Raw genomic sequence first — 27306 nt, 5'->3', positions numbered from 1 at the left:
TTCACAAGCAGAGCCCTAAAAAAGTTGTTCGTTTTGAGTCACTTAAAGACTGGTATGATTATTGGGAAAACTACAAAAGGGACCTGGACTACCAGAAGGATAATATATCTACCATGACCTTTCAACATATAAGTCCATAATGCTCTTGTGGCAAACATTTCAGAGTGAATCTTAACTTCACATGTAGTTCCTCCAGAATATGGATAAATCTCATCAAAGTTTATCAAGACACTGCCCAGGACGCAACACACTTCTACACCATGCATATGTTATAGCTGATATACCTGATTAGCCACTGTAGGAGTCCCAAAACAGGTACACAGTGAAACTGTGGCAGAAAGAATACTCAGTGTGATCCTGCACTCAGGGGCACCAACACAGACCAGGAGTGAATACAGATACATTCATCACCAGAGCTGGAAAGCACTCCTCTGTCAGACTTCGCAGTCACTACACTAATCATGGCAACGAGCAAATGTTGGGAAAATACTTTCTATACGAATTGTTACATCTGAGCCTTTATGATCCTTTTTGGCTGTATATAAGCCTGTTTCATGAGGCTAAGCCGTAGCTTTAGGAATAGCTCTCCTTTCCAGTCTGCTATGGCACAAGCATGAGAAGATGACACAAAACAGCATGAACTCTGAAGCAGCAGCTACCAGAGATTTTTTTTTTTTACTTATACTTACTGTCACAACAAATCCCATTATCAAGCAGGGAAAGACTTTTCCTGATATGAGCTTGCAAAGAAGGATAAATTAGGAATTTGAAATATTCTTTGCCTATAAAATGCCAAAACACTCTTTGAGTACTTTATAAAAAGGTGCACCTCAGAAATCAAAGGACACCCTCAATGCCCTTACATCATTCAACGAACAATCTACAGCTAAGTTTAGCTTTCAGCAGTTTTTTCTTCTTCAGGAAGGCAAGACCTGCATCTAAAGTATTAATATTTCAACCATCATTCACATATTCATAAAATATTGCCATGTTGGTGAAGTATCTTATTGCAGAACTGCATACACTGAATATACAGTAAAGTATGACACAAATTTTGCCTAATGCCTCACAAACCTTAAAAGGCAACAAGGAAGAAACCCAAATTCAGCAATAAACCAAATGCATGTTATTACTCAATATAGTCCCTTTCCCTTTGGTTTTCTGTTAGGATGATCAAAAATTGTGCCTAAGTTTCTTCAAGAGACAGAAGTCGTTTGATTAAGTCGGCAGAAAATAGTTTTTTTAATCAAGCACTTTCTCATGACACTTCTCTTTTCCAACAGTCACCATCCATCAGTTCCAAACTCTAGAGATATTTTATAAGCCACTCAAAAGTCAGAGCTCTTTTTTTAAAGAAAAAAAAATTACTATTCATTGAGCTACCCAACACAGTAACTTACAATACCAACAGAAACTGACAGCATCAGAACAGAAAACAAGAGTCAGCAATTTCAGAAGCACCTGCAAAGAAGTGGGATATCCTGTTTGAAGACTAGAGCGAGACGACAAGAAATCAGAGAATCCAATAGCAAAGACTAGGCAACACTCAAATAACTAATGAAGATTTCAAATCCAAGAGCAAGCAGAGCATGCAAACTCAGCATGACAGAGCACAGCTTCTCTGAAACTCATTATTAACAAGAAGAAATCATTTAAGAAATCTGCAAGCCACAATTCCAAATAGGTGTGTGCAATTGTATCATTTGGGCAAAAACAATGCAGGCTGTGGAAGACAAGTAAGTCCTTTACTGAAAGCTACTGACTCACTCTGGACTACAAACAGCATGCACTTTTGTCTCCAGATGCAGCTCAGTCCTGGAGCCCCTTCAGGCTCTCCCTAGAACCAGGTCATCCTTTTCACTCTCTTTGAAGGAATCCAATGTGCCTTAATGGCAACAGGCAATGAGCAAGTGAAAAACAGCTTGATAATTGCTATATCATGGATGTCCTGCACAATCAGCAGAGATGAGTGAATCTCTGTCCATAGCAGGTCAGAACCTTGTTCCCACTGAAAATCATGGCAAATCTCATAAATTCCCATGTAACACTTAAATGTATTAAAAATGGATAATGGTAACACAGGCAGTGGGGACAGATGCTTACACATTCACACATTTTAATAAAGAACATGCCTGCACAGTATTGACTAAAGGAAAATATTGCGAAACTTGTGGCTTCTCATGTGCTTCTTACAATACCAAAATATGGCTTAAGGAATGAAGTTAAAAGGTTCCTTAAAATGTCCAAGGGGGGAACTTTCCTTCTTTTAAAAACAAAAATATTAGAGCAGCCTTCACTGAACACCCCTGACACAGACGACTCTCATCTTCTAACACACTTATTTATGCAATAGTAAATTAGGTGTCCATTGCTAAGATCCTGGATTGCATTAATGATAATATAATATTAGTGTATTTTTAGCTATATCTTATCTTGATTATTCTATACACTAAGTGCTGTGCAGCTCCTAACAGGCGCCCCTTGTGGAACAGAGAAATTGAAATACAGGAGTGTCACAGATAGCAGCAATGACTCCATTCTGCAATGGAATTAAAAACAAAAACCCAAAGTCATGTGAATTCTCCAATGTCCACTATATATTGTACATTAAAACATTAATGACAAGAAGATATAATAGCTTACAACATTTGCCTTGTGCTGTGTTCTGAGGTTCAGCAATCTTGGACAACTACAATTGTGAGCACATTAATTATGTTTTTTAAGCAATTACATTCTGGGGTTCGAAGATGAGTATATAGACTATTTCCTTTACTATTTAATAGTAAAGAATGTAGGTAGAGAAGTCACTCAATTCTGATGGCAGTGGCCCAAAAACCCCATAAGAAACAAAACACGGGATGTTGCTAGAGAAAAATCTCAATAAATATGGAAAACAAACCACTACTTTTTAGAAATCCACCATCCATCACATCCCAGTCACTTCTGCCTTCAATTATCTCCTCTCACCCCCTTTACTCGTATTATCCCCTGGCTCAGCTCCATCATGAGCCTGTTCTAAAACTCCTGATCTGCAAAGACCACGCTTTTCTTCTGCATTCCTCTGCATGATCATCTTCATTTCCCTTTGTGCAGTTCTGAACTCAGGCTTGCATCCTTCTTGTTCAACTTCTGCCCTTTCTGTAGCTAAAGCTTTCATCCAGGAATTAAAGGAATCCAATCCGATTTAATGCAACTTCCTTCTCTCCAGCTTATCTCTCTCTCCCCCCTCACCCCTTTTATCTTAATCCGATTCAAAACACAACTACATTGTCTTACATTAATTCAACTACAGCCTTGTTGGCTAGTCCTCTGAATGCACCTTCCCATTCAGGTATCTTTGTTTTTCTAGATATGGTTGCTAGTCCTTCGCTCACCAGGGATTGTTCTCGAATGCTTTTACCTCCTCAAAGAAGCATGCTCCCTTAACTAATCCAGAAGGCTGTTAGGTTTGGTTTGAAATCTCTATTCAAGACCAGCTTTTTAAACTCTCAAATACAGCTATTCAAAGACTATTAGCAATGGATAGAACATGGAGACAGTAAGAGTGTATTTAATCATAAAACAACCAAATATATATGGAAATGTTATTGATGTAGAGAACACCTCTGTTCCCCTACTCTTTATATGCCACTGGCTGTTAACTCTTCAGGGCAGGCAGGCATGGGTGTCTCTTCACGTACAAGAAGAATCTATCATCTTTATGTTTCATGTGACGTTCACCAGACACCCAAAAGCACCATAGAAGTCCACCCTGTGAAGTCAGCCCAACTTTGATAAGCACCTTCCTGAACGCAGCTCCTACACAACTTCAGCTAAGCAAAGTCAGCCACGCTGCTGGTCCATTACCGGCGAGCTGACTCAGATCCCTGGGCAGGGGATGCAATATCCTGCAATTAGGATGTAACCATGCTCTGTGCCAGAATCACAGAAAGTCTGTACTGCTTCGCTCGGTTTGGCCTGCTTGGCAAATTTTTTTGTCCAAAGCACTGTCAGCTACTGTATCCTTCCATGAGTAACAACCATCAGATGCCATGGAAGAGGTTGGGAATATTTTAAGCAGCAGTGGGGAAACTTGATCAGGAAGAAAAGTTGTAGTAGCTTTCACATTTACATCAGAGCTTTTACACATTAACTTTAGTTTACTGTGGAGGTTGTTGTGAAATAAACATATTCAACCCTTTTCAAACCATCCGTATTACTACTTTTTATCTGCTTAGACTAATATTCATACTAACAACTTAACTAGATCAGGATGACTTGAAAATTTTATGAGCATAAGATTTGGTGAATAAAAGCTGAGACATTCAGAGAAACAAAACCCATTAATTAGCAGTTTGTTCTGTAAGACCAGTACCTTAAGCCTAACATTAAAGCTAAATGCAACCATTACTAAGTTTAAAACAGACATGTCACAAAGTGTTTGAACTTGTGACTTCTTGGGGGTCTTCGAAGAATCCTGAAATGCCTAAAGGAGTTTTTTTTTTTCTTCTTTGAACAAAGCATTATGAACTTTGAGAACAGTATTTTATTTTACTGTAAATATTGTCTTCATATCTGAAAAATCTTTATGTAGAGTAAGTTACATTCAGAGGCAAATACATATGCTATGAAGACTTTGTTTATTATTTAACAAAACAAAGAGAATGCAAGTTGTCGGTTCTTAAACTTCATGGATTATAAAAAAAGAAATATGAGACAAGTTTTCACCTATTTTTTTTCTTAAACACACAGTAGTCAATTAGAAAAGGAGAAAACGGAGGCCTGCAACTCATCTTGTATGTCAGCAGTTATCTCAAATGCTCAGATTTTATGTTCTACATCTGTAACAACATGGACTTAATGTTTCTTTCCTTCAGATGTAACAGCCACATACCACCTCAAACAAAAGGGGTCAAGATGAAAATCACTGTATTTTAATACAAAATGAGGTTGTTAAAAGTTATAGGGATTTGGCTTCATATAATCAAAATATGGTTTTTTAACACAGATAGAGCCAGATTAATGGCTGGACTCGATGATCTTAGAGGTCTCTCCCAATCTCAATGATTCTATGATTCTATGGAATTTGAAAATATACCCCGGGTTGGGTAGCAGGCAATATGTACGTTAAATCCTGTGCTTAGCTCACATGTTACATTTCAAGCAATTCCCTTCCGATGTACAATTTCTATTTTTAAAAACACATCCGAGTCCACAGAACACAAACCCACCCTGCCCACGCTTCAGCCACAAGCCGAAATTAAGCCGCAGCGTTTCGAGCCCCGCTGCCGCAAAGGCACCGCAACTTTCATTTTGGGTGCCCCGGCCGCCGCAGGCAGCGGGCTGTGCCCGCCCGGGCCCGGCTGCCGGCCGGGGGAGGGCATTAACACGCCGGGGGACCATCTTAACTAATTCGAGCGCCCTTGCACAGGACTGGCACTCCCCGCGCTCCTGCGGGAAGCCGAGCCGCGCGTCGGGCCGAGCGTCGCTTTGCACCCAGCGTTATCCTCCGGCGGTGCGAACACCCTTGGTGCGGGTGCGGGGAGGCTCCGCACGGCCGGCCCTGCTGCGGGGCCCCGCTCCCCCCGCCGGCGCTTACCTGTGCCCGCGCCGCCTCGCTCCGCACCCGCGTGCTCAGCGCCGGCCACCGCGCCCCGCCGCCGCCCTCGCCGGAGACCAGCCGCAGGGGCCTGATGCTCTCTCGCTCCGCGAAGGGGCTCTCGCCCCGCCGCCCCGCTGCCGCCTTCGCCGGCCCGGCGCCTCCTGCGCAGGGGAGAGGCACTGTCACCCGGCTGCGCCCTCGCCCCCGGCGCGCAGGCTGGAGCGGCGGCTCCGTTTCCATGGGGCTCCGCAGCAGCCTCGGCGCAGCGTCCCCCCCATTCCCCGCCGCCCGCGCCCCAAGCGCGGCGGCGCTGCCCCGCCACCGCGACTCACCTGGGGCCGCTGTCAGGGCGCCGAGCGCCAGGCAGAGGAGGCAGGCGGCAGCCCGCATGGCGCTGCCCGCCGCCCCGCTCGCCGCCGAGCGCCGCCGGCTCCGCGCCTGCACGGGCGGGGGGGCTGCGGGGCCGCGGCTGCCGCGGGGCCGGGGCTGCCGAGCTCCGCCCCGCCGCCGCGCCGAGCCCCCTGCCAGCGAAGGAGATGGCGAGAGCCGGCGAGGCTCCCCGCAGAGCCCGCTTGGGAGAGGGAAGTGCTGGGAAATGTAGTCGTTTGCCAGGGCGGGAGGGAGCGGGGCGAGACCGGAGGGGAAGCCCCGGAGCCCGGGCACCGCCGCAGGGATTCCGCAGTCGCCCCCGCCCCGTAGGGCCGCCCCGGTACCGCACCGCTCCGGGGCTGAGAGAACCCCCGCCGCAAAACTTGCCTTCACTGACAGCTGCGGGTGAGGGCGGGGGCTCTCCGGGGAGGCAGCCGGGGCGTTTTCCCTCCCTCCCTGCCCATACCGCCGTCAGCCCCTCTCTCCTCCTTTACGTGCTCATTTTCTGAGCAAACCTTCATTTCCTTCTCTATGACATCTTTTATTCCCTTCTTAAATTCCTACTCTCTCCCCGCTTTTTTAACAACGAGCGTAGGAAAGGATTACAAAGCAGAATCATTCCTTTCACGTTACAGCATGCTCTCCTGGACTAAGCAAGAGGCCGAGGTGTCAAGGAGTCCCCACGATGTCCGTTGCCTGAAACGCGAGAACAATTCTCCCTCAGCGGAGGGACTGGCTGCATCTGCAACCCAATTCTACACTCCCACCTACCGGGGAGCCAAGAGCAGCAGCGCTGCCTCTCAGCACGGCGTACCTCACCTTCCTTAACTACATTTCTTTACGAAAATGGAACAAGAGTGGTGGTCGCCTGAGGCACCTCTTTGCCCGCAGCTTTCGGAAGGGGCGATAGCAAGGGCGGCCATGGCACGCAGCTGAGGTGAGCGGAGAGAGGAGGAGGGATGGCAGGGCAGCGGCAGTCGCAGCTCGCTACCGGTCCAGGCAAGAGAATACGAAATCTAACTACCCACTGCAAGGCTTGTACCAGCTGTAAACATATAATAAAGGAGGAGGTGGCATCACAGATAATGCCACTGAAAGCTGCTGCTCACTGTAGTCTCAAAGATTAAAAGAACAAACAAAATATCTTAGAACCATTATGCAGATCAATTTTAATTGCACTGCTTGCACCGACAACAGCCAGGACACCTGGCACCTCCATTTCTGCTCTTAGGAGCGTTTCCACCCGCCGGGCTGCCTTCTGCCATACACGCTCCCCGCGGGAAGGACCGTGCTCCGGGCACAGCGGCTCGGCAGCGGCTGCCTGGCTCCCTGGAGCCGCCCGACAGGGAATGCCGGAGCTCCTGGCTCGATTTCTCTGTAGGGTTTATCTTACTTAAATATATAATCTTATTAAAGGAACCAATTAGAGGATAGATAGAGAAAATTCAGTGTCTCAGAGTTTGTTTCTATAATATGAAAACAGCCAAAATGACAGTCCAACAAGATAACAGAAGAGTATTGCATGTGGAAGTAATATATAGTAACTTTGAGGAGAAAGTGGCAAGTAAGTTTTGTGCTGTCCTGCTTATACTGCTGTCGGGTACTACGGGCAAGATGCAATACTACCTCAAAGCATCCATTAAGTCCTGAAGCAGCTGCTGAAACAGTGCAAAATTAGCTTATAAAACTCTTGTATGGGATGTCAAAAAGACCATGGGTGAGTTGGGTAAAGAAAATGAAAAAGTGCTATTTATAGCAACGAAAAAAAAAATCAGTATTAAAATATGGTGCTTCAATCTTCTTACAAAAGTTATAAATTCTTACATTTCAGGCTGCAGCCAATCCCTACAGTTGTTTCAGCTGGACCAAACTTTCCCCACTGGCACACTATTTCACAGCTGCTTCTGTCAGTATTTCTGTGAGAATTCATGACATTGGGTATACATTACACCATTCAGCAGCAGATACACAGTGCAGTTATACACCCATTTCCTGGATCAGTACATCATAGAATTCTTCTTTTGCTCACCAGTGTTCAGATTTAGTGTAGGTGTCACACATGGAAGGTTCACCAACCCAGTGCCAGCCAAAACTTGGCTGCTTTAAGCTAACTACGAATGCAGAGTTTTATCCAGTCTGTGTCCTCAGTGGATATGGTGAGGTATGATACATATGTTTCATAAATACAGTCCTTTTTTTAGTATGCAAACTCTATATTGGTCAAACCCTTCACTAATTTTAAGAATAATATTTATAACTTTCTTTAACTTTTTTTTTTTTTCAGAAATCCAGCCAACTAATACAAAGATATAGGCATTTAATTAGCCAAATTAGCAATTAGCCAAAACACAGCTGAAAAAGGCTTTACATTCCTCTTCTTGCAAACCTCTCTCATTTATGTCTTCTACTCTTTGGCTTACTTATCACTTCCGTGATAAACACTAAAGATTCATTCTAAAGAGAAAAATTGCAGAAAATTTCTATATTATGTTGAAGGATCTAAATCACAAGGAAGTAAACCCTGATCTCTATGTCTGAAGCCCCTTCTAATTGTACACAGTGATTAGAAATTAATTATTTGACAGGCTTAATTCTTCAGAAAAATATTTAAATTTCATTGATGGTGTTTTCACATTCATTTGGGAAATCAGGCAGTGAACATCAAGATTCACCTCCTAGTTTTACTTTCCTGGGAGTTCCTCAGCATTGCCGAGGACTTTGGCAGACTATCCACCTCTAAGCAAGGAGCTCTTTCACATCAGGGGAGAGATCCTTTCTTCTTCTAGCAACTCACGGAATATCACATGTTCGAAGAGATCTGTAATACTCACAAAGTCCAACTCCCTTCTCTTCATGGAACTACCTGAAAATACACCAAATAATGGTGTCATCCAATCCTTTAACTCTTGACTTGGGGACTGCTTCCCTGAGGAGCATGCTCTGGTGACCGACCACCCTCTCAGTGAAGAACCTTGTCCTGATGTCCAATCTGAACACTACCAGTTGCAGCTTCCTCCCATTTCCTTGTGTCCTATCTCCAGTCCCCAGAGAGAGGAGACCAGCACCTCCCCCTCCACTGCCTGTAGTACTGAAGGTCACACTGAAAATCTGGTTTGTGGCCAGCTATCCACAAACTCCACCAATATTTAATACTTAATCTTGAAGTGAGATCTCCATTCAACAACAACAACAAAAAACCAACAAAAAACCAAAACCAAACAAACAAACAAAAAACCCACAACAATTCAAAACAAAACACCAAACAAAAACCCCCACCAAAACCAAAACAAACCCCAAACAAACAAAAATATTATAGACAGCCACCTGAATCTACAACTTCTTTATCCCAAATGAAATTGGACTACACTCAAACACCTGCTTTCCATCCCAAATCTTCTTATGGTGCTGTATCTGGGATGCTCAGCATTTATTTTTGATAACTGCACTATCTAAATCAAATAACCAAAAAGCAACATTTGCAGAATTCATGGTAAAAAACCCCCAAATTATTCATCTCGTATCACTTCCAGAGATGGTAAACTGGTTAATGAACTTCACTCACATTTATCTTCACCTGCCTCAGATTATCAGTGGTGACTCTGTTTATACTTGCTCTTAATAGCAAAAACAAAAGTAAATCCTGTTGGTAATACCACAATCTCTTTACAGGGTCCAGAGGATTAGCTATGCTAAGAAATAAATTTTGGTATTCATTCTAGTCCACCTACATATATTCTGTGTAAGTAAGTTGTACAATTGCTCTGGATCAATTGGTTGCTAAAATTTCCCCTCATTTGTCTTCAAGAGTGATGATTAGATGCATATGGAGGTTACAGCTAAATCTGAGTGGCAGTAAGCACTTGAAAGAAAATAGCTTATTTTCCAGAAGAATATTTACATGAGATGAAACATAATGGAAAAAATGAGAGGGATAAAGGGGAGACCATTTCCTGCTGTGATGCAAGTAATATCCAAACTACTCATGCAAGAAGGATGTGAATGCTTGATCACATTTAATTGTAGTTTTATCTTACACGTCACTATTTCAGGAATTTCCCACAATTCTTTACACAATCTAATTACATGTCTTAAAGTTCTCCGATTCTAAGCATCTGGAGAATGAAACTAGGGCAAGGAAGTGCTTTCCACCTGTGAGTACTCCGTGTAAGACCAAGGTAGACTGCAATTTGATGATTCTGTGGTATCAACTGTCAAGATGATCAAAAGACCCAGTATGATCAGACTTTATCAGCCCCTGGTGCTTATTATCAGCCAATGGCCCAGAGGCCACATGGACAAAGATTCTGCAGCTGGAGAACATGGAGGGACTCGTATTTTTGTCCCGTGTCCACATGCCCCACTGTAATTACACTAGTACCATTTTTTCAACCTTCCTTCACTCAGAGGCTGCCACAAGAGCTTCACAGACACCACCACCAGCTACATTAGCTGAGTGTGTCAGAGCTGAGCCTCTCCAGATGTGGGAGGAAGGTGCGCATACCCTCACAGGTACATCTAAGGAGCCAAACCCTCAGGCTGTAACTAACTCCCCTGCAATGCTAACAGGAAAGCCAGCCCTACAGGCACCTCCTGCTTTGTGAGTGTTCTGCAGCTGGACATTGGACAATAGCTGCTCACAGAGATGCTGCTGCACAACACAGGGCTTACCTGAGTGCATCAGTCTCAGAAGTTCCTGCAGAACCTCCCAATATGAGTGGTGTTGGCATTGCTAATCTCCACAAGAACACCTTTGCACACCGTGCAAAGAACCTCCGTGCACACACACGGATTGGGAACTGTTTCCTCTCCTCCTTACAGCCACACTATAACTTCCTTGAATAGACACAACATTTCTGCTCCTCAAAGTCACATAAAGACAATTCAAAAATGAAGTGCATTAGAAGAAATCCTTATGAAATTCAAACTGCAATTATATAATATCTAATTATCGCAAATACACATGGATAAATAAAGGTTTGCAATTAGAAGTGCAGTTTTAGTGACCAAAGAGGTAGTCTTTGTCTGAACTGTTTCACATTTCTCACAATCACTGCCACATATTTTGAAGACACTCAATTCTCTTCTCTATGAGGAAATCAGAGAGCGACAGATGTTCTAGTAACTACCCTTCTGCATTTATTTTTTCAAATTGTAACATAAATACATTCAAACTTCTGTAAAAACTGTGGGGGCTTTATTTAAACAAACTTAAAAGGCAATAAATACATTAAAATAATTAAATATGCTGAGAAAATCTGTTTCAGAAATAGTGAATAGGCTTACCGTGTCGTGATACCAAATGAACATACAACAAAGGGGACTCTAACACTCACTAAAGTGACCAGTAAACAAAATCTGCATCATGCAATCTGCTTTTTGCAACAGTAGCAGTGACTCTCCTAAATCTTGTTCTGGATTACAATGAATAGTCTTCGTATTTTAATGAGAAACCTCAGATTTGTTTTTTCCCTTCAAAATTCTAAAGCCATATTCCAAAGTACTCAAAAATTGTCTTAGAACTGCCTGTTAAGCTAACATGTTCTAGGACTGCATTTACTCATAAAAATACATCAAACATACACATTGTTTATCTGATGAGTAGATTTACTAACAGTGACTTCTTCCACCTTTCACCCTTATTATTGCAGCAATCCTTACGTGCATCAATAGCCATGCACAGGAGGAGGCCACCAGGGCAGAAAAGGAATGTGTGCCCCAGGGACGGAAGCAGAGAGGCAGAAGCAAGAGATTACTGGCTACTTACTGGCAGATTTTTGCAATGCTTTAGGGGGAAATGCAAATTTTTCTTACTTTAAAGACTGAACCAAAAGCTAGGAAAAACACACACCCAGAGAAACTCCAACAAAAAAAAAAAAAAAAAAAAAAAAAAAAAAAAAAAAAAAAAAAAAAAAAACAAAAAAAAAAAAACACCCCAAACAAAAAACAAAAACAAAAAACCCAACCAAAAAACCTCCAACTGAACAAAATTATCTCAATAGAAGAAAAAGTCAAAACACTTGTTCCTAAAATATATTGAACTCAGTGAACCAGAAAGCAATCACTAAAGTGTCATTCAAAATGAAGAACAAAGTAATTGCATCTATCTTCTAAAGTCCCAGTCCTAGACTACTATATACTGGTAATTTGCAGGCAATAAATAAGTACAGATATACACATTCAAGATCGACTCCTCTTTAGAATGTAAATTTTGCTCATTTCTGTAATGGCTTTCTGTAATTTCTGGATGTGAATCCAGATCAGAATTATATAAATCCAGCCAGAAGTGGCCAGTAAGATGGAGAAGCCAAAAGCAGCCCTCACCAGACTGTACATACAACTACATTAAGAGAGGAATAAGGAATGTCACCTTTAAAGGTGACAGTAACACCCTAAGCAGCTACTTTAATCATTAAACTTCCAATTCATAGCTCCTGTAAAGGAAATATAATTTTATGGAGTTTTCCTCACCTATTCCTGCACTCCAAGCAGCTTTACCTAACCATCACGGAAAACAGCCTATAAAGGACATACAATAGCTTGCAACATTAAAGCACTTTAACTGTAAAAGCACTAAACTTGAGAATATTGAATGGGCAAGAGACGAAAATGCAAACAATTTATGCAAAAATGAATGAAAGTAATTTCTGTGGTTGAGATCTCTTATATGACCTTAAGGCACTCTACATTTATTAAAAAACTCATTGTCTCTTGTAATTTTATATTTGTGCCCTCTCATGATTTACAGATATGGAAATTCTGAAAGAAATCAGCTCTGGTAAAGATCTGCATTATTAAAAAAGTCTTCCCAACTCTCACTTGTGTCTTCTGAGTAAAACCAAGCCGACAAGCTGGCTACTCTGAAAGAACAATCAAATAAATGACCCAAGTCGATCAGAAACCTACCTGTCCTGCTGGTTTCTTGTTTGTTTTCCCCCAATGAAAATACATACATCTAACTGCTTTCTTAGCTGAAACACACAACAGAGGTAGCTTTAATTTAATATTAATACATCAGAGTAGTCAAAGAATGTAATACATCTTTGTTACTGTGTTCTCCATTAAAGCAGCAGAAGAAAAGAAAAGGGAAGCAACCAAACGCCGGCAAAACATCAGTAATCCATGAGTAATGGACAACTTACAGTGGAACATCCAGTTATTTTTAATGTGTTTACTTGGAATGTATCATAGTCTATGATTTTAGGAAATTACTCTATCTAAATGCAGCAGCATCATGCTTTGCCTAGCAATTCATTTAATCCAAATGTGGGGTCAGAGCCTTTTACCAGACATAATAAAGCAGTACCTTTAAAAAAAACTCAAAACACATGACCAAAGCCAAACTTAGTTTTATTTTTCTTATTTACATTTACAGAAGCTTTTGCATTAAAAAACTTGAAAACCAAATAATCTGTACATATAATACAGGAGTCTTCACTAATAGAATCTTAAATTTTCAAGTAAATTTAAAAATCATTATATTAAATAAACCAGGATTAAAATCCAAAAAATGAGGATGAGGATGAAGAGGAAAATAATGACCACAAAACATTTGCATTCTGCCCTTCACAGGTATCATTTATGCCCATTGAACATTTCTTCTCAGTGTAACTTGAAGAACCTCCAAATTCTGAGTTTCTTTCACTTGCCTGAAATAACTCCAATAGGGTCTGCAATGATGAGCTACAAGTGCTTCTCTTCTCTTCAGGAACAGACAGTCCATCTGAATTCTTTACACGTAACTCCACATCCTGTTTTTGGGTTTCTCTTTTATTCTTTCTCAAATTAAGCTTCACTCTTCTATGCAGCTTTCCAGACGGTGAACTGTGGGCAGTGCTGGCAGCTGATGCATTAAGTTCTTTGTTCAGAGCAGTATCAGATACCTCAGCCTCCAGAAAGACATTGTGCTGCATTTGTTGATGATTATCACATAAATCATGACGTTTCTTGACAAATGTAGGATTGGCATCTGCTTTTTTCAAACACTTTGCTGGTAGAACTACTGAACTATTTAATTTTCGTTTTTGCTGCAGTAAGTTTCTGTCTTTGTCACTAAAATCTGTAACTTGGGTATGAGAATATGAAGTATCCATTCCTTCCTGGAAACACCGTACATTCTTTTTACTTGCATCTGGCTCCAGTATTTCCCTGCTGAACAGCTCAAAAGCTGGAGACAAGTTCTCTGTGCACACTTGGTCAGTTTTCGGAAGGGGTGGTTGCATGGAATTTGATGATACAAAAGCCTCTCGTAACTTCACAGTACAGGAGCAATCAGTCTTAGTACTTTCATTATTAACTCTGAACTTACTTTTTAGTTCTGAAGGATGTAATGGCTGACAAAGAACTGAACAGACAGATGCAGAAACAGGGGTAGGTATTGGCACAGAATTTGGTTGTACTTCTGCAGGCTGGCGATCCAGTTTGAGAGCCTGCATTGCAGTATCCTTCCAGGAGTAGGTTTTCAAAGCAATGCGTTGCTTCTTCAGCCGCTCTTTCAGCTCATCTGCTCTGGTTATCTTTCCAATAATAGGAGAAAAATATCCTGTGCTACATTTTGTCCTACAATGAAATTGTTTAAAAATATTAACAAACATAAAAAGCCCCATGGAACGTAACTCCATATGCAACGGAGTCTAGAAAAGCAACTGAACTGACAAGGGAGCTTTTGTTTTGACTCCTCAAGGAAAGATATATTTAGGGTAGCAACACACTATTTCTACAGAAGCAGAGAGCCTTATAGTTTTGATGTTTTCTTACCGATTTCTACAGCTCATGACGTTTTAAAAACACACCAAGTAGTCTAGTATTTCAGAAAATCTCAATTTACAGTGGCATAAAGAACAAAGTAAGTTAATTAATATAATGCAATGACTACAAATACATACAAATATTCCATGATATTTGTACACAAAATTAATTATTTTCTTGACAGGATTTCAAGCCTAACAACTCTAAGTATCTTGAAATCACAAAAGAAATAAAGGTTTGCTTTCATTAGTCTATCATTTGTTTGATTCTATTTGCATTTCCTTTGATTTCACTAAGAATATATTTATTTCTTTGTTACTTGCCATTTTTTATAAATAAACAAGAAAGTTATTCCTTATGTCCTGACTCATTTCCAAAAAATCAGAGCAACCTTGAACAGTGTTACTGCTTCACACAACAAAGACCCTGGTGCCTACAGTCCAAGACACCAAACAAGCCTTTCTCACCCTTTCAAGCTCTTGAGCACAAAGAAAGGAACATTTGCTTTCTCTTTGCTGCACAGGCAGCACAGAAGCGAAGAGGTTAAGAGTACAGGTAGGAAGTTTTTCCACAGGTAAGGAGACCAGATTGATTAATTTGCTGTCCTTACACTACTAAGTATGACAAATCATTCAGAACAAGATGCCCAGACACTGCTGCCTTTCTGTTAGCAGTATTTCAGTACAGTAGATTTTGTGTTACAAGAGCTGAAGGTAAGTAGGACAACTTCTGGCAACTTTCAGTCTCAACTTTCTCTGATGCCATCTGCACTTTTGATTTTTTCTTTCTAAGTTCTGCTTTACAAAATTGATTTGCCACGTACAACCTCACAGAAAATTTCCATTATTTATTTCAGCCTTGAAAACATGAATTTATCCTGTTCTATTCAGATCAAGAATTTCAAAACTATCATTATGTTTAGTGTCCTGACTCACAAAGCCTTCAGAATTTACAACATGTAACTCACCTTTTTATTTTTCCTGTCTCATCATCTTTGTATGCAACAAACTCATAAGATAACTTTGAGATTATATCATCAACAACTTCATACTGTGTGCTTTGTGCAAAATTTCGGTGCCGCTCACTTTCAAGATGCTGCAATAAAGAAAAAACATTAAATAAATCAAATATTACAGATGTGAATATACAAGTCAACAGCACAACAAGGAGCAAGTAACTATCATTAGTTTACTACCAGCATCTCTAAGACATTAATTACTAGTGCCTACAGCTATCAGAGATCGATTTTAATTCTTAATTGATGCTTCTAACATAGGAAAAAATACTTATTTGCTGGTTATTCAGAAAAATATTTTAAAATAAAAGTTATAGAGAAACCTCTGGTGATACCACATTAAAGAGATTTGATGGTATCAAAGCGTATACTTGACATTTCACATACTGTTTGCAGATCTTCATACTTCTTCCCACAACATTCACAATATCCTCTCTTTTTTTTGTCCTTCTGAGGAAACTGAGCAGGCATTCCACAATCCTTGTCACTGTTATTTTTGTTTCTGTTAAGAGAATATTAATGAGTCTTAAACACGGTACAGAGTGCTCAACTTGCTCCTCACAGTATGTTCATTCTTACTCACTTAAAAAAACACCCCCAAACCAAACTTTTATTTCCCCTTAAACTATTTACATTATTTTAGTCAATGCTCAAAAAAACTGAAGAGTTATGCATAGATTTAAAAATCAAACAAACAAAACCCAGAAACATTTACTGCAAGAAGACAGGCAGACCCAGTGGAATTATATGTAAGCATAGAACACCAGGTTAGTATAGACACACTACTATCACTGACTTAGAATAAATAATACAAAATTGCTAAACAAATAAAAATCAAAGGACATTTAGAAGTCTCTGTGCACAGCTGATAAAATCCAAACTAGAAAGAGAAAAAAAAAATTTAACAGCCATTGTTGGTTATACACAATTTTGAATAAGCTGACCAAATTCCATTTTGTCCAGTTTTTCTAGGTAAAGGCTATGTGAGAATGCAGAAAAATTAACCTAAAGAAGTTCTTCTTGGACATTAAAATCTGAGGAGGTTTTTAACACCTGCTCCATGATCTTCAGAATCCTCATCTGGGAAGAGCTAATGCTTGCTGCAATCCACTATTAAACCACCTATGGTTGATATACCAGCAGTAAAGCAAAGTCATCAATCTCTACTTCCTTTTGACTTTGAAGGAATAGTTCCATCTGCTCGTTTAGCCAAAAATCACTGACAGATTTTACCGAGTATCTGCATAGATGTAAACTTAGGACTTTACATCTAAAAATCTGTCTTGAAAAATCTCTAGCTTACAAAGCATAGCAATGTATTGTTAACACCCTGCCCCAGCATTTCTTGGGTTCCCGAGGCCACAGAACTCTAATGTGTGCTTTAACTGTTAGACCAGCCTTCACACCTTCTCTCTGGAAAACAGTAAACCTCACAAAGAACCAGTAAAGCAGGATAGAAGCAATAGAATGGATCATCTGAAGACTGATTAAGTCTGCAGGTCTTGCCCAATGCAGAAGCAAGTAGAACTAACAACTTTGTTCACTTGTTTTGTCTTTATCTGGGAGAAAAACTTATTGAAGCATTCTCCTCTCTCTCTCTCCCCCAAAACTGACATTGGTCACATTCACTTGCTGAGTATGAAACATTCTCCCACCTAAACATTTCTTTGGTATGTGCCCACATGAAATATTAATTAGGAATATGTATTCAAACATAAATACTGAATTTTTAAATATATCCTATTCCTTAATCCTTCTAAACAAAAACTGCCATTTTGGTTTTTTAATGCTTTAAAAAGAATGGGCTTTTCCAACATCCTCTGAAAAGACACAATCAAAAACTGTCTTACTAATAGAGCAGTAACCCCTGCAATATATGTTTTTTGCCTTTTCATACTGCTACCTTCCTTTCAACTACAAAAAAAAAAAAAAAAGAAAGAAAAAAACGCATCTGGCAATATCAGCTGAAACCTCTAGCACTGTATTACAGTCGAGACTGGACAGAACTGTGGGGAAGCCACTTCATAAAGAAAACAGGTATCACAGCTAGGTCTTTAGCCCCAAGGACAGAAAAGCAGCAACTTACTAAATACAGAAAGTTCCGCATATAGCAAAGCCACCCTCCACCTAAATATATTTAGTCTCTCACATGAATCAATTTTAGAAGTCAATGAAAAAAGCTAGGCAGAAAAAAATTTTAAAACCCCACTGATTCACAAAAACCAGTTAATAAAGACTCTTAAATAGTTTCAAATCATAAAATTGATTTGCTGAAGTTCTGACTGCATCTGTAGTGCTCAAATCAAGCCAGAATGCCAAAATGTATTACATAAACACTTGCTGTAAAGCCAGCTGCAATTCCACTGGGCAACTGGCATCCACTTTTCATCTCTGAAGAGCTGAAGCAATATTAGCAGTCTATCTAACTTCTAAAAATTATCAACAATATACACTCTATCAACAATGGGTAGGCACTGTGATTGAATATCACTGCTTTAAAAAATTCCACTACTTATTTCAGCACTATATGGACAAACACAAAATAAGTCTTAAGAAACCCACTTCCTGTGAAATACTTACTGAACTCCATTCAAGATGAGGACAAAGAAGAAACCAGTGGGAGAAAGGAAAGAAATATCTTATGCTGACCCACAGTGAAAGGAGAAGGCCACATTTTTGGATGTATGCATCTGTATGCCCAAAAAAAGGACTAAAGACAGGATAAAGAGGGTACAGATAAAATGACACCAACAGTGCAGTAGATACATAGATGAGACACGGTTAATAGTCTAATGGTATTAAACAGCACAGAAAATTAGAAGTTGAGAAATTATTTTAGAACACAATAGTCATGGAATAATTCAGAGAACAACTCTCTCTTCTACCCACCCCTCAATAAAATAAAGGTTTTCTACAAACCTTTCCTTAGACTGAGTTTGCTTTTGACCAGTATACTTCTTATCCACCTCAAATGGACTATAAGGCTTTGGAACACAATAGTTCAGAAATGGAAAACTCAGTAACTGCAGATAAAACGGTCGGTACTGGCTGCATAAACACAAAACAAGTGCATGAGAAAATCAAAAATGGGAAAAGGGCTTCATTGCATACTCCAGGTCCAAAATCTTAAGCAAATGTTTCTCTTTTACACAGGACACACACAGAATGCTAAGCAGATAAGTATCTTAGAATAAGACATTAATTCCTTCCTTGATATTTTCCCTCGGTTTCCACAGCTGTCTTACACATTCCTTGGGATATGACTTGTGTGCCTATTAGTTCTTGTGAGATGAGTAACCAATAAACCCAAGAACAATTTGGACAACACTGCATTTGTGTTCCTGAGAAGTAGCTACAGCAGTTCCCAACATCCAATGCATTTAAAATTTATTTTCTCATTTTCTTAAAAAAAAAAAAAATCAATTCACCATTCAGAATACAAAAATTGACTTTTTCGTTTTACAGAAAAATAATATTCCTGTACACCACTCTGTACATTCAGAGATACCAGAACTAGCAACCATACCAGTGCTCTGAATAGATTAAAACTTCCAAAACAGGACATGCCAAAAGTTCACATACTGAATAATCAGTTGACTGAAATGCTGATGGCAAAGTTCAGCCTGATTTTTTTCCCCACATTACTATTAGAAGCTACCCAGGCAAAACCACAAGAGGAAGTCTGAAAAACATAATACAACAGTGAAGCATCACCTTCTGCTTCTGAACTGTTACTTATGTTGCACAAATATTAAAAAACGTTATGTTATATAAATATTTATAAGTGTTTCAAGTGTTTAGTACTCCACTACATTGTGAAATTCACATATATTTATATATGAATTTCTTATCCTTACAACTCTGTTGGTCCGGTTCTCCCCACTATCCCCGTGTCCCTCATACCTATTTCATCAACTCACAGTGTGCAGCCACGTTAAGATCACTTGCTTCAATTCAGGAAAGTGTCAGAGAAATCAGGTCAAAGAATTTAGTGCTTATAAACAACACCACTCCGAAGTCAGTTAAGAATTTAAAGGTGCAAATTATGCTGTGCAGAACCAAACTCTTTTTACAATTAATTGTTCTCTCAAGTTCTGGCTTTTTCTTACACAACAAAGACTGACTGAAAGATGTGAAATTTTTCAAGGCTTAAAGTATCAAATCTCATGCTACTGTGGATACTGAAATCAGATTAATAGCTTGTAATTTTTACTTTTAAAAAGAAATGACTGAACAGGAAATTAAATCTAGTTTCAATTAATTATTTTAACTAACAACTTCACTTTCCTTACATCTAAAGAGTCTCAGCGGGAGATGAATGTAATTCAGTTGGAACTCAGGAGTAGAATTCAGTATGCAAAGTTTTGGACTACAAGATTTGGATCTAAGGAAAGATGTAAAGGTTCATGATTCCCTTTCATTCCTTGGTAGGAAGTAACCCAAAGAACCCACTCTCATGATCTACAAACTGGAGTTACCTGTTAACTTGCCACTTCCTTCACCTACAGCAAATATTCCCTACCATGCTACTACTTGCTCAATCTCATTTGGTGGTGAAAGACATTTGTATGTCATTTTAAGAGGGCAGTACGCTTGACATCTGAATCAGGAAGTTGAAAGGAATTGAGATTTAAGGGCACACTTCCTCAAGTAATTCTGAATTACTCAGTTTGAGAACCACAATACTAAATGCATGAAGAGAGCACTTACCGACTCCTATCTTCCACCCTGATAAATGGACTTTTCAGTCTACCTGCTCAAAGGGGGAGAAAAGGAAATCAATAGAGAATTACTTTCATCATTTATCAAGTTGCTCCAGTAGCTTAATAAATAAGCAGACTTTATTTTAGAACTCATTATGTACAGGTTTTGACAAACTCTTGATTTCCACAAAGTTTCTCTACATGCTTCTCTTGGACATACAAATTGGGACCACGGCACAGGAGAACTGCAGCACATTTTTAAGCATTCAGAAAATAAATCAAGCCAGAAACCACTGCAATTATTGAAGTACTTACTTTTTGACTTTTGAGCAGTAACGTGTTTTCCCTATTGAAAAAAGAGAGATGGTACAAAATCCCTGTGAGTATTATCCTGCACTGTACTTGAAGATTTAGCTGCAGATAATTTAAGTTATGAAAGTCTCCCTGTGTTAATCATGACTTCATATGAATTTTTCAGGAAACTAAGCTCAGTAGTACTTTGAAACAAGGCAACATGTTTCCCAAATAAATATTTCTTTCTAGACTGGAAGAAAGAAGTACTTGCCTTCAGATGCCTCAATTTATTTTTTCTAAAAGCAAGTCAAAACAAAGAAAGAAAGGTAAATTTATACACTTACTCTCTCCACCCTGAAAATACCTTGCCATGGTTGAAAGTTCAGTCTTTAATACAGATAAGATTTTTATAACACTTTGTAAATCCTAATTAATTGCAAGCTGCAAAATACCACCAAAACCTGTAGAACAGCAAGTATCTCCAATTAAAACAATTCTTTTCATTTGAAAGGATTTACAGAGGCTGCATCTTTTACTATTTTTAGCAATGAAGACTCAAATTTAGAAGAATATTTTGTCTTCAGAAAAAAAGTGAAGTCTACATTCAAGCATCAGCTGTTAAATGTAATTGGTTCTGGAAAAAGTACAGACTCATTTTATACTATTTGTAAAAAAACCTCACCTGTTATCCACAAACACAGTGATGATTTGGCAGAGGATTTTATGTGGCCTCAAGAACTAGCTAATATTACATTCCAAAACAACATAACCCACACTGGGTAGTTTGGTTCTGTTTATTTTTCAGGCCCCATGGCTAAACTAGACAATTGTGCCAATTACAGAGCAACTGCAGACGGAGCACACAAGAGCTACAAGCTTTAATGTCTCACTACATCATAAGACTAAAATCCTGAGAAAAGGGGATTTTCACATGCCAACTCCACACACTCAGCAGAAAAGCTTCAAGATGCTTTATGCTCGTTCCCTAAGAAGGAAGAGTTGCAGATTCCTTATAGAGACAGCTTCTCCAGGAAACGTAACTATGATTTTTCAAAATGGCCCATCAAAATGAAACAATTTCTAATCACTGCATCACAGGGAAAATTATAAGGCAACATAGCCGTCATCTACATCATATTAAAACAACAATACGTTTTATTAATTACTTTTGAGGCAGGCAGAATGGAAATTTCAGTTCAGCACTTTTGACTCTCAGATACCCTTTGCAAGAGCCCAGCTCTACACACCAGGGAATCAATGCTACTATTAAAGTTGTTTTTAAATAATGTTGAAATATATAGCAAATACTTCGTATTATTAAAGATGGTTTTTAAATCAATTCACAATACATACTAGTCTTTGAAAAACTGAAAATGAGCAATACCTTCATTAATACAAAATCTACAAGCTTCACAGTAGGCAGTCCTCAGTACTTAGCGCTTTCTTAGCTAACAAAACAAATGGCATTTTTATAAATGGCAGAGAGGCACTTACCACATCTTTAGAAGAACTGCCTGCTCTTTTGATTAGATAGAGCTCCCTTTTCTTTTGCTCAATGCAATTCTTAACATCTGGCAAAAAGTGAGAGAATTATACTTAGTTGACTCAATGTTCGTACGTCTGACATAACTTTTAATATTTCGAATTCAACCAAAGAACCGTTAAATTAATGTTACACGTTAAAGTCAGGCTTCATCTAACAAAAATATTTACCATCAATATGAAGTATCTTCACTCCCCAACTCAAAGCATTGGATAGTATACTACCAGAGGGGATCAAGTCCTGCAAGCAATAAATTACATTAGTAATTTTAAACAACAAATAGTCATTACTTAAAATAATTTAAAATATAACATGTAATATGAAAGCTGAGATTAAAATGCAGATGCTTTGCTTCTAGCCAAAAGAATATCACTCTCCTACACTCCTCTTCTGTCTCTCTCTTTGTTACAGCATCTCACCATCAAAAGAATACATTTAACCTTCAGAAAACCAAAACTGTTCTTTATGGTCACATTTTATAGTAAGATCTGAAGGCCATGAATATATACATTAACTTCAAGAGCACCTCTCAAATGCTAGTTATATTAGCAATCCTAACAAATGTTACTACTTGTCCTAAGACTCCATAAACTTTTAATTCTTCAGGAAGTACCCAGAAAACATACCTGACACTTCACTTAGGACAATCCCTCAACTTCTGCCTGAGTATTCCATGACTGACTTCTCCCTAGAACCACTTATGCTACTGCTTGTTTTCTAAAAAAACAAACCACCAAGGTTCTGAAGCACAAGTTTGTTGATTATTTGGTTTACCTGTTCTTTGATTGCTTTTTCAACCAAGGACTTTCCTCTGCTCATACGTACCTACATTAAAACAGAAACACATTTGTAGTGAGGCGAGATAATTCACATTGCTCTTAAAAAAAACATATGTTAGCTACGAGAATCTCCTTTTGCACGTTCTATTGCAAATTTTTCAATAACGTGCATCCCTCTCACAGGGTTACGGTTGATACAGTGAAAGGGAAAAAAGCCCAAAACCAAAAAAACCCTACCCAGTAATAGTCTTCAGCCAAAGAAGGCCACTGTAATGTTAGTGCTGGAACAAAGCAGATGGTGGGAATAAGCAGACAGTGACACAGACACTAAAAGATGAGCTTTCATCAGCTAGGCTTGTGAAAATTATAGTCATGAATATAATCACAGCCTCTGCCTTACCCCCTGCTTCTCAATCACCACTGCATTTCCTTTTTCTACTTTTTGCTGTTTATTCATAATGAGCTGCCTTTACCTACCCAGGTTGTTTGCAAAATGAGGTGACCTCACCTATGCAATAAAAAGACCAGCCTGCAGCCTGGTCATGTTTCTAAATAAGCACTATATATACAGTACAGCTAATGACTTTCAACTGTATTTTGAAAGGACACAAGACTTGCCCATGCAAGAAACTTCACATAAACCTGCATAAATTCAGATACTAACTGTTGCAATTAATGTGAACCCCTAAGAAGGGGGTCAGAAAAACTAAATATTCATAATGCTCAATTTTATTCCTACTACTATCAGAGAGTGTTTCTGCAGATATCAGCACTAACAACACCAAATCAGCCAGATTTTAACAGGCTGTGTTGCTAAAGAGACAGGAATCACTGGATGTCATCATGTGCCCGACCCAGCTGTCAAACACAACATCAATGCAGTAAGTCAGACACAGTAAATTAGAACATATTTTAGTATACTCTTATTTGCAAAAACGGATCCTTTTTAAAATAAGTTTTGAAAAAATTGCTGAATTAGTTTGAGCTAGGTAAGTTTAATAAGTTAGCCTGAATAAATTTAAAAGAATGTTTGAAAGAAAAACCCTTATTCACCCAAGGAACTGCTGCCACCTTTAGGAAACAAAATCAGAGAAAAACTGTAAGAGCATATCCCATGGATTGCACCTGATCTGCAGTATTATTAGTAAGAAACTTACTGTGTCTACTATCCTAAATGAACTGCCATCATGTCGATCTTTTCGGTTGCTAGGATGAGGTGAACCATTTCCTCCATTAGGTGCAGATTCCGGACTAGGGACAGGAGAAATCTGGCCAAGAGTTGGTGCAAATTTTGCCTCCTTTTTATTAGTCACCAGATAGTTGATATCTTTACTAAGAAAACTCTCCACTCTCTAAATATAAAGATATAAAACAAGTAATTATTTCAGGACAATAGATCAGTAATTCAATTTTACATTGAATATTTTAAAGGAAAGTGATAAAACTTCTAAAACAATTAAGTTCAAAAACACTGAGTTAACAAGAAAATATTTTCTAAATATCTGGATGACAACGACAATTAAGTGTACTAGCACCTTACCAGTCACAAATTCAAATTTAAATTTCTTAAATTTGTAATCATTATTAAAAGAGCTTTGCTTTGTTATAATTACTACTATTTTTTACCTGTAATACTTTCCAATTACAAGAATGCAAACACTGCATTGAGGAATAACATATTAATTCAAGGCAACAACTCTCTCTAATTTTAGGTAACAGAAATTACACAGAAGTGTTCATCTAAATTTAAAGGCAGATGTTGGCAAATGTGATTTACAGTCTGCAAGAAGCTTTACATTTACTTAGTTTAGAACCAGCAGAAAAACTAAAATTTCAGGAGAGGTACCATGTTTCACACTACAGTTTTCATAACATTTCTCAAAAAGTAAAGTCTTAAGAAGATTCATATTCTCATACTCAGCAATATAAAAAATGTCATCATTCTGAGTTTACTCTTCCATTGTGCTCCTTCAGTTTCTTTCATTGCCATCTACAGTGTCATCAACAGCTATCTGCCTTGTTATTTCATGTCAGATTGTATAGTTTGAGGTATTTTCCTCTTTTCCACTAATCAGTGTGGAAAGCACAAATCACACAGCTTGAAACTGTGCCTTTCAATTCTGCTCTATGAATCTTTTACAGGATATACAGAGAGAGGCACTTCTAAGTGCCCTCCACACGAGTATCCTGTACTTGCTTGTATCAAAGAGCTCCTTCCATACTGAAAGGAGAATCAGGAAAAAAATTAGTAAGATGCTTATAAAACTTATTAAGTAAGAGTATTCAAAAACACTCACTAAGACATTCTGTACTAAACATTGCTAGTGAAGTTGCTGACTTCCAGAAAACAAGATACAAAACTCTTCCTTTAGTCTCCTTCAGGTTCAGCTGAACACTGTTAGTTGTAACATGTAAACATGTCAATATAGTCAGAAGCAGCAGAAGAAAAATCGCCTCACACAATGAAACCTAATGAATTTGGATAAAATTTTAAGCCAGGTGAATAATCAACTGAAAACAAAAAACTTCCTAATAAGAACTTTTGTTCCAATCAGGAAAGCAGCTTCTCTTGAAAATCTACAGAATAATTTGCTGATAAGCTCATCACTTGGACTAGTTTAAGACAAACATAGAAAATTAAGACACCATCTCAGGTAACTACAAATAACATTAAAATGCAGTTACAAAGAACACAAAAAAGGCATTCCACGTGTGCACATTTCCTTCTAGGTTCATACAAGTCTCTATTACTAACTTACACCTCCCAGCTCTTTGAGGTCCTTTCCTAATTTTTCAGAGATCACATTTGATGGGATATCGAGGTAAAACACCTTCCCAGTGAGCGGCTTAAATTTGAGTTTCTCTGGTTTTCCCGTGTCTTTCTTCACATTCTTCAGGGAAGATCTTATCTTTTCTGGTTTTGCTTGTATTCCATCTTCTGGGGAAATAAGGAAAAAAAATTGCAGGCAATTTAAACAGAACTGGACTTTGGTTTTATTTTTGAAAGGGAAAATTCCTAAATTACGGAAATGGATGGAGCAAGCTTCCATAGAAAGGCTTGGGCTGGAAGGGACCTTAGAGATTATCTAATTTCAACCTCCCTGCCATAAGCAGAAACACCTTTCACTAGACCACGTTGCTCAAAGCACAATTTCACATATTGGTTTTACATTGGTCTTTCTTCCTCACTGACTTACTCCTAGTTGCTTCTCTTCTGGAGAAGCTCAAGACAATGAGAGCTGCCACAGGAAGTGAGCAGGCCTCTTCTGGAGACAAAAAGGCAACATGCAAAACACTCCCTCCGTTAAGGATTGCTTCCCCCCCAAAGCAGTCTTAGGAAAGGGAGTAGAACCACTACTCATGCTGCAAAATCCTCTAAGGCTTATGAGCACACTAAATAACGCAGGAACAGCAGTCAGTTTTGTAGGATCTGGAAGAAAAAAAAAAAACCCTAGAGAAATACGAAAATTTGGAGACACAAGTTGGTGTAACTGATCCAGAATCTAAAGAGAAAAGATGGATGATAAGCAAGTGTGCAAGGAAAATAGGAAAATTCTGTAGATGATTACGGATCAAATACAGTGTTATGCTCACCACACACATGCCAGGGCCGTTAAAAAATTAACACTCTAAACACTGGAATTAATATTGGAGCACGCAGATTAAACCTCTCAGGGATAAGCAAAAGTCTGGAGCGCATTAACAGGACTGCAATAGCAGTGAAGAGTCTCTCGCGCAAAGGGGGTGCGTTCTCACAGCCTGGGCCTAAGGAGCCCTCCATACAAATACCAGAGAAGCCCGGGGGGAGCAGCTCGCCCAGCAGCGGCCCGGCCATTTCCCACACTCCAGGGACACGCTTTTACCTGTAACTCCCCAAGGCACACAAGGGCCCTTCCAGCTGCCCCCGCTCGCAGCGCCAGCCCGGGGGCGGCGGGGGCCCGGGCCCGGCACGAGGCGGGCTGCGGCGCCTCACAGCCCAGCCGGGATGGCGGCACCGGCTAAGAAAGGCCCGAACGGCGGCAGCTCCCCCGCGCTACCCACAGCCCCATGCCGCTTACGGGGACGTGCTCCTTTGTCGGCGGCCTCAGCAGCGCCCGGCTTCATCTTCCCGCGGAGTCACATCGTGCTCTGCCCCGCCGGCACCCCTCGATCGGCACAGCCGCTCCACAGCGCCTTCCCGCCTCCACCACAGCGGCCCCGGCGCCCTCACCAACTGCCCGCGCGGGCCCGGCCCCTCCCGCCGAGGGGCGGGCGGAAGGCAGGGGAAGGAGGGGAAG

The 27306-nt window shown here is 39.7% G+C and overlaps 2 protein-coding genes across 4 annotated transcripts in view; both read right to left on the bottom strand.

Annotated features, from left to right (window-relative positions):
* Window positions 1-6038, bottom strand: part of ADAM22 (ADAM metallopeptidase domain 22) — a 128813-nt gene extending 122775 nt beyond the window's left edge. The window contains exons 1-2 of the mRNA XM_041466624.1: window positions 5914-6038; window positions 5579-5742 (exon numbers count right to left, since the gene is read on the bottom strand). Coding sequence (XP_041322558.1) covers window positions 5579-5742; window positions 5914-5971 — 222 coding nt within the window. The 5' untranslated portion in view covers window positions 5972-6038. The remainder of the gene's footprint in view (window positions 1-5578; window positions 5743-5913) is intronic.
* Window positions 6039-13280: 7242 nt separating this feature from the next.
* Window positions 13281-27227, bottom strand: DBF4 (DBF4 zinc finger). Of its 3 annotated transcripts, none has more exons than XM_041466769.1 (12): window positions 27088-27227; window positions 25789-25967; window positions 24187-24381; window positions 23025-23075; window positions 22421-22490; window positions 22202-22278; window positions 20729-20759; window positions 20421-20466; window positions 18630-18758; window positions 16098-16212; window positions 15663-15790; window positions 13281-14506 (listed from the first exon to the last, which is right to left on the bottom strand). In XM_041466769.1, exons 1-12 carry the CDS (start codon window positions 27131-27133, stop codon window positions 13444-13446), a joined length of 2130 nt encoding a protein of 709 aa, XP_041322703.1. In that variant the 5' UTR covers window positions 27134-27227; the 3' UTR covers window positions 13281-13443. The 3 variants fall into 3 exon arrangements, with proteins under 3 accessions (XP_041322703.1, XP_041322704.1, XP_041322705.1); XM_041466770.1 differs by having other exon boundaries at window positions 20421-20463; XM_041466771.1 differs by lacking the exon at window positions 24187-24381.
* Between the last annotated feature and the right edge of the window lie 79 nt (window positions 27228-27306).

The sequence above is a fragment of the Pyrgilauda ruficollis genome, unplaced genomic scaffold (assembly GCF_017590135.1).
Source record: "Pyrgilauda ruficollis isolate IOZ18807 unplaced genomic scaffold, ASM1759013v1 scaffold2, whole genome shotgun sequence".
NCBI classification, from domain to species: Eukaryota; Metazoa; Chordata; class Aves; order Passeriformes; family Passeridae; genus Pyrgilauda; species Pyrgilauda ruficollis.
This window is presented reverse-complemented; position numbering and strand designations above follow the sequence as displayed.